The 11,556-nt window shown below is 48.8% G+C and overlaps 1 protein-coding gene across 1 annotated transcript in view; it reads right to left on the bottom strand.

Annotated features, from left to right (window-relative positions):
• Positions 1-9,555: 9,555 nt before the first annotated feature.
• DAP (death associated protein) overlaps positions 9,556-11,556 on the bottom strand; it is a 65,494-nt gene continuing 63,493 nt past the window's right edge. The window contains exon 4 of the mRNA XM_014866751.3: positions 9,556-11,530. Coding sequence (XP_014722237.1) covers positions 11,417-11,530 — 114 coding nt within the window. The 3' untranslated portion in view covers positions 9,556-11,416. The remainder of the gene's footprint in view (positions 11,531-11,556) is intronic.

Genomic DNA, 11,556 nt, shown 5'->3' with positions numbered 1-11,556 from the left:
ATTAGCTATGTGAATTAAGTTACTTTACTACACTAAGCCTCAGTTTCCTCATCTGTGTAATAGCAATAATAAAGTCTACAAGGAGAGTTGCTCTGTGCTCCTGGCACATAGTAAGTGGTCAATAAATGTGAGGAGGAGGATGATGATGGTGGTGATGGTGGTGGTGGTGGTGGTGATAGTAATGGTCATGATGATAGTGGTGGTGACGAGGGTGATGATGGTGGTGGTGGTGGTAGTGATAATGGTGGTGATAGCAATGATGATGATAATGATGATAGTGATGATGATGATGACGATGGTAATGGCGATGATGAAGATGATGATGATTTAGGCCCAAAATCTCCTCCTATGGGAAATCTGTCTACTTAGATGCCTTTGTGATTCATGAAAAATGGTGTAACTCTGGTTCAATGTTTATATAGTTTAAACAAAGTACTAATTAATAAATGCCCATTTATCATTGTCTGATTATGTTCAGGTTCTCTAATTGTCCTTGAAGAAAATACTTGTTTATCAAACTAATGCTTGTTCTCTTTCTTAGGCATTGCAGTAGTTTTGTGCCTGCAAAATAATAATCTCTTGTTTTCGTTTTTGTTTCCTAGGATAACTTTATTTGGGGATCCTTTTGAAATGCTAAGAGCTTCTATGAAGATGGTTAAATAATTTGACCTACTAAGTTGAAAAAATTAGTATTAAGGCATGAAAAAAACTTTAGTTGCGAATCCCAAACAATAAATATTTGACTTCATGCCTTATTTTAACTGACACGATGGGCTTAGCATCATCTTAGGGCTGTTCAATATCTATGATGTGACACTATACATAATTTGAGGAGGTTTCCTTATTATGCTTTATGGAAATCTGAGTTATGGTTACCCCAAACACTGTTTCTTAGGCTTTATTTTTGTGGGTTTTATTTTTTTTAGTTATCGTTGTTTTTGTTCAGAGATCCTTTCTACTCCTAAAATCTACCTTCTTAGGCCCCATTTCCACTTGTCTGAGAGGTGGCACTTGTAGGATGTGGGTTTCTCACACTGGTCCCATTAGGTGAGGATGGATGCTCATCCAGGGGGCTCTTGTTTCCAGTTTGCAGATGCATTGAGAAGATTCGGGGACACCTTAACAGCCTTGTAGGATACAACCTCTGATGTTTGTGAATTTGGGTGACTGGAAGTAGGATGAGTCTTAACCTAACTGAAGGTGTGGCTCATTTACACCGAATGACTTCCATAGTCACACAGGCTTTCCCCTGTAGCGACGGCAAACTGACAAGTAGTGGTTTTGGGAGTGACTAAACCTGAAAGTTTCTAGCCAACTGATTTACAGAGGCGGAGGCACTGGTGGCACCGAAAGAAGAGAATTTTGTGATAAAGCACGCGACTTTTGCAAACTTTTGTTCCATCTCGTGCTCCGAAATTTGTTTCTTAAATACCTTGTGATGTAATCTAGTTGTGCCTGCTCCAGCTAAAAGTAGAACCAACTCATGGACCATCTTCAGTATCTGAGGGGTCCAAAGGATGTCAGCATTCCAAGTCTGTAATCTGGGTCGTACGGAGTCAAGGGTGAGCTCCAGGGGTAAGAAATAGCTACGTCCCTCAGGAGTGTACAGCTACCCTGAGTCCTCCTTCTGTGATAACAACAAGGATTTGTGGAGGGGCTGCCGGGGTGTGGGTGGGGGAACTGGACTAGGAGACAGGGAATCAAGACGAGGCGAAGTGCCTGGCCTGAAGGAGGTCTTTACCTATACAAGTTTCCTTCCCTCCACAGCACGCTTAGCTGCTCACTCTGCGGAGAGATGCTCACTTTCCTCTTCCATGTCACTCCTCTGCCACGTGTACTGATAACTCTGAGGTTAACCAGCCTGACACACATGGTCCATTTTGGAAAATACCCTGTAATCGTTTAAAATGGAGTTTCTAGACCTTCTTTTGAGAATGTTTTAGTAGCTGAACCAAAAGCCCCTGTGTTTGTCCTGTCTGTCGTAGGTGAGTGTGCTGGGGAAGTCACCAAGGGACATTTATCTTTGCTGTTCTTTGTATCGGTGACTGAGAAAACAACCACGCTGCTGTAGAACCGTTGGGCACTCTCCCTGAAGGAAAAGGCTCGCTTTATCTAAAATTTTCCATTGCCTTCAGGAGCAAATCTGCATCATAGCAATTTGCTCTTTTCTGCTTCTGGGACTGAAAAGCACACACAAGCTCAAGCTTCTTTAGTTGCTTCCACCAAACGTGCCTTTGTCACTGAAACACACACATTAGTTTTTTCAAGGTTCCAGGATGAGGGCAATTTACTTTTAATTGTTTAGTTGCATTATTATGAATCATGGACTTCTAGAACAGGACTATTAGGGTTTCCCAACCTCGGCACTGATGACATTTTGGTCTGGATGCTGTTCCGTGCCTTGCAGGATTTTAGCAGCATCTCTGGTCTCTACCTACCAGAAGCTACTACTAGCATCCCCCCATCTCCAGATGTGACAAACAAAGATGTCTCCAGACATTCTCTAGGGGGTGACACCACCCCCCAGTGAAAACCACGCCACAGAGATAATGAAGATCGTTATTAGTCCTCTAAGCACACTCCGTGTTCTCAGTGCATCTCTATTTAAAGAATGACACAAGTGGGTTTCTGGTAATTTGCGCAGAAACTGAGCCCTTGTGCTATAAAACGTTGAACTCTCTTTTAGGTGACCCTCGGCAGCACAGAACGACAATGCTGCAATGTAATCAAAAAGCTCATTCAGGGTTTCTGGGTGGAGTCCCAGATCCTCCAGATTATATCAGTTTATTATATCAGATCATGTTGGATCTTTTCCAGTTGACAAATTGGATTTTTTTTGAAATCACGACAGTTGGATTTATAATAATATTTAAGATTAAAGGAGGGGAGGAGGGAAAAATTATCTTCTCTTGTCATGAATGCCCTTAATTGAATGTTAGCAAGGCTGTTGGGAAGAGCGAGTTAAATGTTAGACAGAATGTTGTGAAGACAGGCAGATGCTTCAATGTGGTCAAAGTGAAAACAGATCCTGGATGCTCCAAGGACCTCAAGAAAAATGAGCTGCAAAGAACTCGTGTGTAGGTTCATTTTATGTCAACTTGGCTGGGCCACGGTGCCCAGATACCTGGTCAAACATTGTTCTGGGTGTTTCTCTGAGGGTGTTTTTGGTTGGGATTTATATTTGAATCAGTGGGCTTTGAGTGAAGCAGAGTGCCCTCCATAATGTGGGTGGGCCTCATCCAATCAGTTGTTGGTATTAATGGAACAAAGACTACCTCCTCCGAGCCAGAAGGGAATTCCCCCAGCAGGCTGCCTTTACACTTGAACTGCAACATTGGCTGTTCCCTGGCTCTCTAGCCTGCTGGCCCATCCTGTAGATTTTGGACTTGCCAGCCTCCATGATCACAGGAGCCAATACCTTAAAACAAACCTATCTATCTATCCATCCATCCATCCATCCACATCCTATTGGTTCTGTTTCTCCGGAGAACCCCAGCTACTACAACTACTGAGGAAATTTCAAGAACTCAAAGTTTCATGGTTAACCGCCACCACCCACTCACTCCTCCCTCTGTTCTTCAGGAGCACATGGCTGTGGATGCCTCCTGGGAGGGTTACACAATGCCTCGTTTTCGTTTTGTTTTTGTTTTGATATTGCAGAGGCCAACAGGATGTAGAGTCTTGGGGAAAAAAAAATTACTTTGGGTTTGTAAAGAGAAGCATTTAACGAGCACGGCAGCTGTGAAGTCAGAAAAAGCTGCAGAATGGCAGAACACTACAGGCCGGCGAGGCAGGAGGCAGATGTTTTAAAAATAATTAATTAATTAAAAAACCTGCTGGGTCTGGCCATATTTCCCCTCTCCCTCCCAGGCCCTGCTCACAGCCCTGCCCTTTCTCAGGGTGTTTGAGTGTGGTGCCCATCTGGCCAGGCTGTGCCCTCCACCTTGCTGGTGGTCATTCCACGGTCTCCATGGCCAGATCTAGTTGAAGCTGTGGGCCTGTCACCCCCTGCAGCCTCGCTCCCTTGTGCGCACATTGGCTCAGTGCGCCCACACCTAGCTTGTGAAAGAGCCAGGACTGAGTATGGGGAGCAGTACTGTTTCAGTTTGGGTCTGTGCTTGTGTGCACAGGAGAGTCAGCATTTGAGATTGTAGTGCTCGAAAGGCTCATCTTGGCCTGTTTTCCTTTGCACCTGTTCCTCAGCCTCCTCCTGGAATTGGCTTTAATTGGGTGAAGCTCATGGCATCTCTAGTCCAGCGTCACAAACTAAGACAACCACAATAAGGATGATACATTCACATGGACTGAGTGTTCACTACTGTAACACCGTCCCATCAGGGAAGTTCTGGAAGGTTCCCTACTTGGTGGTGACACAGCACAGGCCTCTGGGTTCCATGGGTGGCAGTCGGATGAGGTGGTGTCATAGGAAGACGACGAGCCCCTCTCCATAACCTCTCAAGTCTTGAATCAATCCAACAGCACTTGTAAAAGTTATGAGGGGATTTCCTGGGGAAACCATTCAAGGGGCTGAGCTCTGCACAGGTGTGACATGAGCCCCAACAGAGACCTCGGTGCACAGGATGCAGGAAAAAATGAGCCTTGACGACTTCTGGGTCACACTTGGCCCTGAGGGTCCTCAGGATCCTCAGTTGTGCCCATCCCTGCTCCACTGATCACTAACCTGGCCTCCGGCCTCTTCTCTACTGCCCTGCTCTTCCTGAACACAGCCTTGATTGGCATTGATCCAACATCCCTTTCTGGAATCTTCTCTCCTTGTCAATTGAAAACCTCTGCACCCCGCCAGCGCCACTAGCCCATGGTGGAAGCCCTGCTCTACTGATATTAGTATCTCTATTAGCCAGGAAGTCAATATACATGATTTCTTTTCATCCTTACAAAACTCTTTGTGTACATAATGGCCCGATTTGATGGGTGGAGAACTGAGGTCCAGAGATGCTAACTGAGGAGCTTCTGACCCCAGCAGGGGTGAGGTTGGAACCCACAGGTGTGAGCTGGCCCAGTGCAATGCCCATCGCCTCGTGCCCTTCCTCCAACTCCCCTCACCTGGACCGTTCCTGGGCATGTCTGGGAGTGTCTGCTCAAGACCCCGCCTTCCTTACAGCTTACTGCACAGGACAGGCAGGTCTCCATCAGCCCTTCCTTTTCAAAGGGTGGCAGCTGGCAGAGCTTCTTGTCCCTGCGGGGGTTTGAGATTCGCATTTGCCCTCATCACAGACCTTCTTTCCCTGTGCCCTCATCACATGCCTTCAGCTTAAATGCACCCTTTCCCTATTTAAATTGCCGTCACCTATCAACCCACAGAATTCCCTGCTTCCCCCGGGATTTCAGCATCCAAGTCATAATCCTTGGGGTTTCAGCATCCAAACCGACCCTTCCAGGCCTTCTCGTTCCTGGACTTTCCTCACTTGGATCTTTGCTATCCCGCTGACTGGCATCCTGAATTTCTCTGACTCCAGTCCCTCTTGCCTCCCAAGGACCCCCAAGGTGCCCCCTCCACGCCATCCACTCTTCTGGGCTAGCAGGCAAGTGCGCTTTGGTAATTGGTTGGGTTTGTGTGGTAACTGAATTTACAGCTCTGCAGTAAAACCGCCTGAATTCAAGTCCCAGCTCTTCCAAGCCTCCGTTCCCTGCCTTGTAAATAAGGGTGATGACACAGTGGTCCACCTCCCGGGGTCTTTGGGAGGATTCTGGTAGATGGTGCACGGAGAGCACTTTGCACAGTAACAAAGATCTGGCACACGACACACTCGGTGTTAACTGACCAGCACTATTCCCTGGTTGGACCCCCTGCTTGGCTAGCTCCGTGTGTAGGAAGCACCCTGGATCCTGTCCTTGTCCTTGCACTGGGCCACGCTGCCCATGTAGCTTGAGCGCTGGGCAGCCTCTGCTTTCTCCAGTTCCTCCTGACGGTGGCTGGAGGAAGCCCCACGACAGGATGGATCAATTCCACTACAGACCCAGCTACTTTCTCTCCCCCATATCGCAACTCATTCTTTCTGCTGTGGCTCAGCAACCATTTTAATCACCTTTAATTGGCCCCGTGTATCAAACAGCACCAGCTTGTCATTGCCCTATTTTGCAGACAACCCCTTTGCCACGTTTTACTGAAAGATGAGGACGTGCACCTCCAGTGAGGGCCACAGCTGTCCTCCCAACCCCAACGTGACCATCCTGGGTCCATATCTACTTCTGTTCCTTCCCTCCCATCTCTTTCCTGAGGGTGAGCTCCCTGCTCTGGCCCCTGATGCCACCATTCCTGCACTCCAGCACCTTTGCCATCAGTTAACATGTCTTTCTTTTCCTAGGTACTCAGTCACTTTGGGCTTTTCTCCACAGCATGTTCAAGTCTCTGTTTAGCTCATGCTGAAAAAACCTCTTTCTTCTTCAAACCTACTTTCTCTTTCTAGCTAGGGTTTATTCCAAGCTTCTCCGTTCTGATTCCTGTGAAATCTGGCTTCTGTCTTTCCACTTATCACACATCCCTGGTCGTGGGTCACCAAGGGAGATGGAACCCTGTTGTCTCCTGATGTAGCTCCTTGATCCTCGGCCTCTGTGTCCCGTCTGCAGAACTCTCCAGAATCCATGACCATGTGCCCTCTGGCTTGCTTCTCTTCCTCTGCCTGGCACCTCTGTGCTCCCATCTTCAGTGTATCCCCCAACGGTCTGGTCCCCACACTCTCTCCCTTACTGAGCCCCAGCTGTCATTGTCACCCCCAGCAGGTGGATCCAGCTTGCCCCTCCGCCCTGGCACCTCTCCACACTGGTCTCACCTTATCAAAGACCTGCTCAGCAGCTTTTCTTGGAGACCACATGGGACATCAGTCTTGGTCCCGATGGTCTCTTGCCTCCCACGCTAACTCTCCCTCCGTCCATGCTTCTTTTCGTTGGCACCTTCCCCATCATGCTGGGCATCCAGGCTTGCAATCGCAGCATCACTCGACTCTCTTGCCCTTTGCATCCAAACCATGTTCTTGATCGGATCTTGGTGGCAATTTTTCCTGCGTGGGGTTTCTGTTCTCTAGTCCCACGACCACAGCGGACAGAGCAAGGCCAGACGCTGTGGAGACGATGCCTCTGGAGTCAGAATGATCTGGATACAAGCCTCTGCTCTGCCACTTGCTAATACTGTCTTAAAAAAAAAACTTTATAGACATACAATTCTCGCACCACACAACTCACCCATTTAAAATGTAAAATTCCACGGTTTTCAGCATATTCACAGTTACGTGCAAGCATCCCCCAGTTGATTTTAGCACATTTTCTTCATCTCACCAGGAAACCCTGTTCCCTTTAGCAATCAACCCCCTATCCGCCTTGCCCCCACCAGCCCTAAGCAGCCACTGTCTCTCTATTTCCCTATTCTGGACATTTCATAGGCATGGAATCAGAGTACGTGATCTTTTGTGGCTGCCTTCTTTCACTGAGCATAATGTTTTCAAGGTTCAGCCATGTTGTACCTCGTGTCAGTGCTTCATTCCTTTCCTGGCTGAACAATACTCCATGGTAGCAATATACCACATTTTGTTTATCCATTCTCAGTTGGTGGACATTTGGGTTGTTTCCAACTTTTGGCTATTATAAATAATGCTGCGATGGACATTTGTGTACAAGTATTTGTGTAGATGCCCGTTTTCATTTCTCTTGGATATATACCTAGGAATAGAATTGCTGGGACATGTGGTGACTCTGTGTTTAATTGTTTGAGGACCTGCCTGTTTTCCCAAGTGGCTGCATTATTTTATATTCTCAATAGTGCCGCACGAGGGTTCTGAGTTCTCCACATCCTACCCAACACTTGTTCTTATTTGACTTTTTGATTCTGGCCATCTCACTGGGTGTGATGTGGTATCACGCTGTGGTTTTGATTTGCATTTCTCTGGAGACTAATAATGTCGAGCATCTTTTCATAGCTTATTGGCCATTTGCATATCTTGTTTGGACAAATGTCACGCTACCTGTGACACGGGGCACTGAGCTTCAGTCTTCCCATCTGTAAACTGGGACAACTCCCGCTGATGGAATACTCCCTTACAGAAAACAAGAAAGGGGATCTACAAACACTGATTTTGAACTCAGGACACGTGCAGTTGAGAGCTGAGTCTCAGAAGCTACTGGACCCAGGGGGCAGACAGCTTGCAGCCCCAAGGTGCCCGCCCCTTTGCACCTCTGCTCTCCTCCCCTGCTTCCGGCAGCCAGTCTCTCGTGGCTCTGCAGCCAGCAACGCTGTTAGGAAATCTGCGGCGGGTGAAGCGTTCTCACGGCAAAGTTTATTCAGAAAAGCAATTTATCAGATGAAGAGTTATTCACCTGGTGTGAGCTGGGCATAAGGCTTCTGCCTTTTCAGCATATGGTTGATGTCCTGGGTTGAACAGTGTCCCCTAAAAGATATGCTCAAGTCCTACTCCCCAGTACCTGCGAATGTGACCTTATTTGGAAATAGGGTCTTTGCAGATCTAATTCGTTAAGAGGAGATCATACTGGATTAGGATGAGCCTTAATCTGATGACTGGTGTCCTTAGAAGGGAAGTTTGGACACAGACACACACACAGGGAAGATGTCCCTGTGACACAGTGGCAGAGACTGGACTTATGCTGCAACAAGCTGGAGAACCCCGAGCACGGCCAGCAGCACCCGGCGCTGGCAGAGGCAGTGAGTGATCCCCCTGGAGCCTCCTGAGGGAGCGGGGCCCTGCCCGCACCTGGACTGCGACCCTCCAGACTCCAGAACCCTGGAGTAACACAGTCCCACTGTGCAAAGCCAGCCAGCCTGCAGGACTTTGTTACAGCAGTAAAAGGAAACGAACGTTAGGTGACAATGATCCTAATAATTCGGAAAGCCCTTGGGGGCAATTCCGTTACCTGTTTGTTGTGTGTTTGGCATTTCTGTCCTCCAACATTTACTTCTAAGAATGACTGTCCGCCCTGTGATACTAAATGAGTAAGACCCTCATTCGATCCTCAAGTTAGTCAGGGAGACAAAGGCATGAATACAAATAGCAGCGCCCAGAGGAGACGCTAAGGGCTGAGGACAGGCCAGGGCTGCAGGTGCAGACTGGCCATGACTGCCACACCCAGGTTCAGGGCCGTGGGCTGCAGCCCAGTCCGCCCTGGACCAGTGAGGCCCTGGGTCTCGAGGTTTAATAGTTGTGATTATTTTCTCATAAGCGTTACAGGAGACCTTTGGATAAAGGTGAATATGTCTTGTTCAGCAAAAGCCGCTCACAGCCACCCCTGGGCCTCCTACTACTAATTCCTTCTTAAGTCTGTCCCCAAAGGGCCTGCCTAGCACCGGGCCAGCTGCCAGGCCCAAGCAGGACGCTTTAATCAACTGTCTCAAGACTTTCCATTGTATGACATTTTAAAGTAGATGATTAGACTTGAGAGGCCCGGGGTCCAGTAGTTTGACTTTGTGTGTGGGAAACAATTTGTGAAAACACCCATCAGGTATGCGCATGCCTGTTCCTACAGAAACCATCTGGCAAGCCTGGTGAAATGTAAAAGAAAAATCTCTGAAAGAAAAGAAAAAACAAACCATGAGAAGAAAGGCAGGAGCTTTATTATAATCGTTATTACTCTTGAAGTTGACAATCGATAAACTCATTCAGGAAAACATTTTGCTTCCAACGATCTCGAGCCCACAGACACACGCCAGACGTAGCTCACAGCACATGAACAGTGACCCTGGGGAACAGCATGGTGCTCCTGGCCCAGAGCTGGGAAGTATCAAGGATGCGTCTGAATTTCTGCAGTGAAGGGCACAAGGGTCTGCACAGGTCAGCCCTAGCGCTGCCTGCTCTGCACGTCTCTCCTCAGGGGCCGGCTCCAGGAGGAGTCTGCTTGCTCGGTGGGCCCACGGCAGCGCGGCCCACCCAGTCTGCATTGCTAAAAGCAGCCTCAGTTTACAACACCATCTCAGCAATTAAGAAATACCAGATGTGACAACACGGCACCTTGAGCGTTAGACCTGGCTTCCGCGAGTCGGTGAGATGGGAAACCAAACGTTGCCCTAGAACTCGAAGCAGTGTGCGCTTCTCCCTTAGGGAAGAGCCAGAGGTGGGTCTGACTAGGTCTGTGCCACTCTTACCATTGGGCAGACGTGGATTTGATAACGGCATCAAAAGGCTGGTGGGGGGCAGGCTGCTCCTGGCACCACTGCTGACCGGCAGCAAAGGCCGCTGCTGGTAAGCAGACAGCTGGGGCCCATCTTTTCCAAAAGCATCTGCTCCGGAAGAAGTTAGCATCTGAGTCCACGAGCCCTCCGGCTCTTCAGGAAAGCAGGCACTACAGAGCTGGGAGCCAGCAAGCAGCCCAGGGCGGCTCTGGGCCGGAAGTGCGTGCAGAAAGGGGAGAATGATATGACGTGCCTGAGAGGACACGGGCCCAGGCAAATGGCTCTCGGGCAGAGGAATCTGGACAGTCTGACTGATTGACAAACAGGCTTTTCTAGCTCAAATGGAATGTGGTGTTTCTACTGTTCCCTAGGGAAATAAAGGGCAGGTTTTCATCTGGTCTCTCCGGGATTCAATGCTTTCACTCTGCTGTTCCAGAATTGGCTATACGTCTAATTCCTCTGCCTGGTCAGTGATCACTTCCAGAACTCAAAGGCAGCTCTAGAGGCAATTACTGAAAAAATGTAGGATGGCCTCGGTTTTCCAAGCGGAGCCTGTGTGGATGGTTAGGCAGGGCGGGACGTGGGACCCATTCCAGAAGTACCCACTTTGGGAAAACTACCTACATTCTAATTTTTCAGCACAACGACTCCTGGAACAAAAGGGCCATTTCAAAGATGCGCGCTTTTCCTTGGCTTTCCTGGGAGCGCTGGGGTCGCCCTGGGCAGTGAGCCCTCATCCCAGAGGGACGGAGGCAGGCTCAGCGTAGCTGTTTGTTTCGAGTCTCCCCTGCTCCGCCTCTGACACCTGCCCTGTAATGCACACCTGCCCTTCTTACCCTCCCCTAGGTGCTAAGACTTTGTTGTCCTGTTACTAAGAAGCATGAGTCCATGGCGCCTTTCTGACCTTCCTCTTATCCTCCCACGTCTGTGCCCTCTGGCTTTTAAGGCCACGGGGAGGGACTTGGGCCATGGCTGAAATGGAACTAAAGCTAAATTCTGAACAAGTTCATTTTACTCAGGGTGTGGCCCGTTCTGCTAATGACACTTTTGGGGCACAATGATCCTCATAAGGCACCAGCCAGGACTCCCACAAAACAAAGTTTGGGGTCTGATCTGTTTCTAGTTTTAGAGATGGAAATTTAAGGCAAAGGAAGGGGCGCTTTGCTTTGTCTTAGATTTCCCAGTGGAGCAGGATTTTGAAGACAATGCCAGTTCTCTTGCCGGGGAAACACCAAAGGTCGGGGCACCGAGGCGCGGCTGGTGAGGGTGCTGTGTCCTCGCCGGTCACTTGCGAGGCTGCTGGATGTGCTGGGTTCTTGGCGAAGTGTGCTTGTCTATGGAGGCGTGGGGCTTCTGGTGAGCCACCTGGGCGGCCGCCGGGGGGAAGTCTTTGTCGCCCTGTCAGGAGACACAGAAGGCACTGG

Source organism: Equus asinus, chromosome 10 (genome assembly GCF_041296235.1).
Source record: "Equus asinus isolate D_3611 breed Donkey chromosome 10, EquAss-T2T_v2, whole genome shotgun sequence".
In the NCBI taxonomy this organism is placed as follows: Eukaryota; Metazoa; Chordata; class Mammalia; order Perissodactyla; family Equidae; genus Equus; species Equus asinus.
This window is presented reverse-complemented; position numbering and strand designations above follow the sequence as displayed.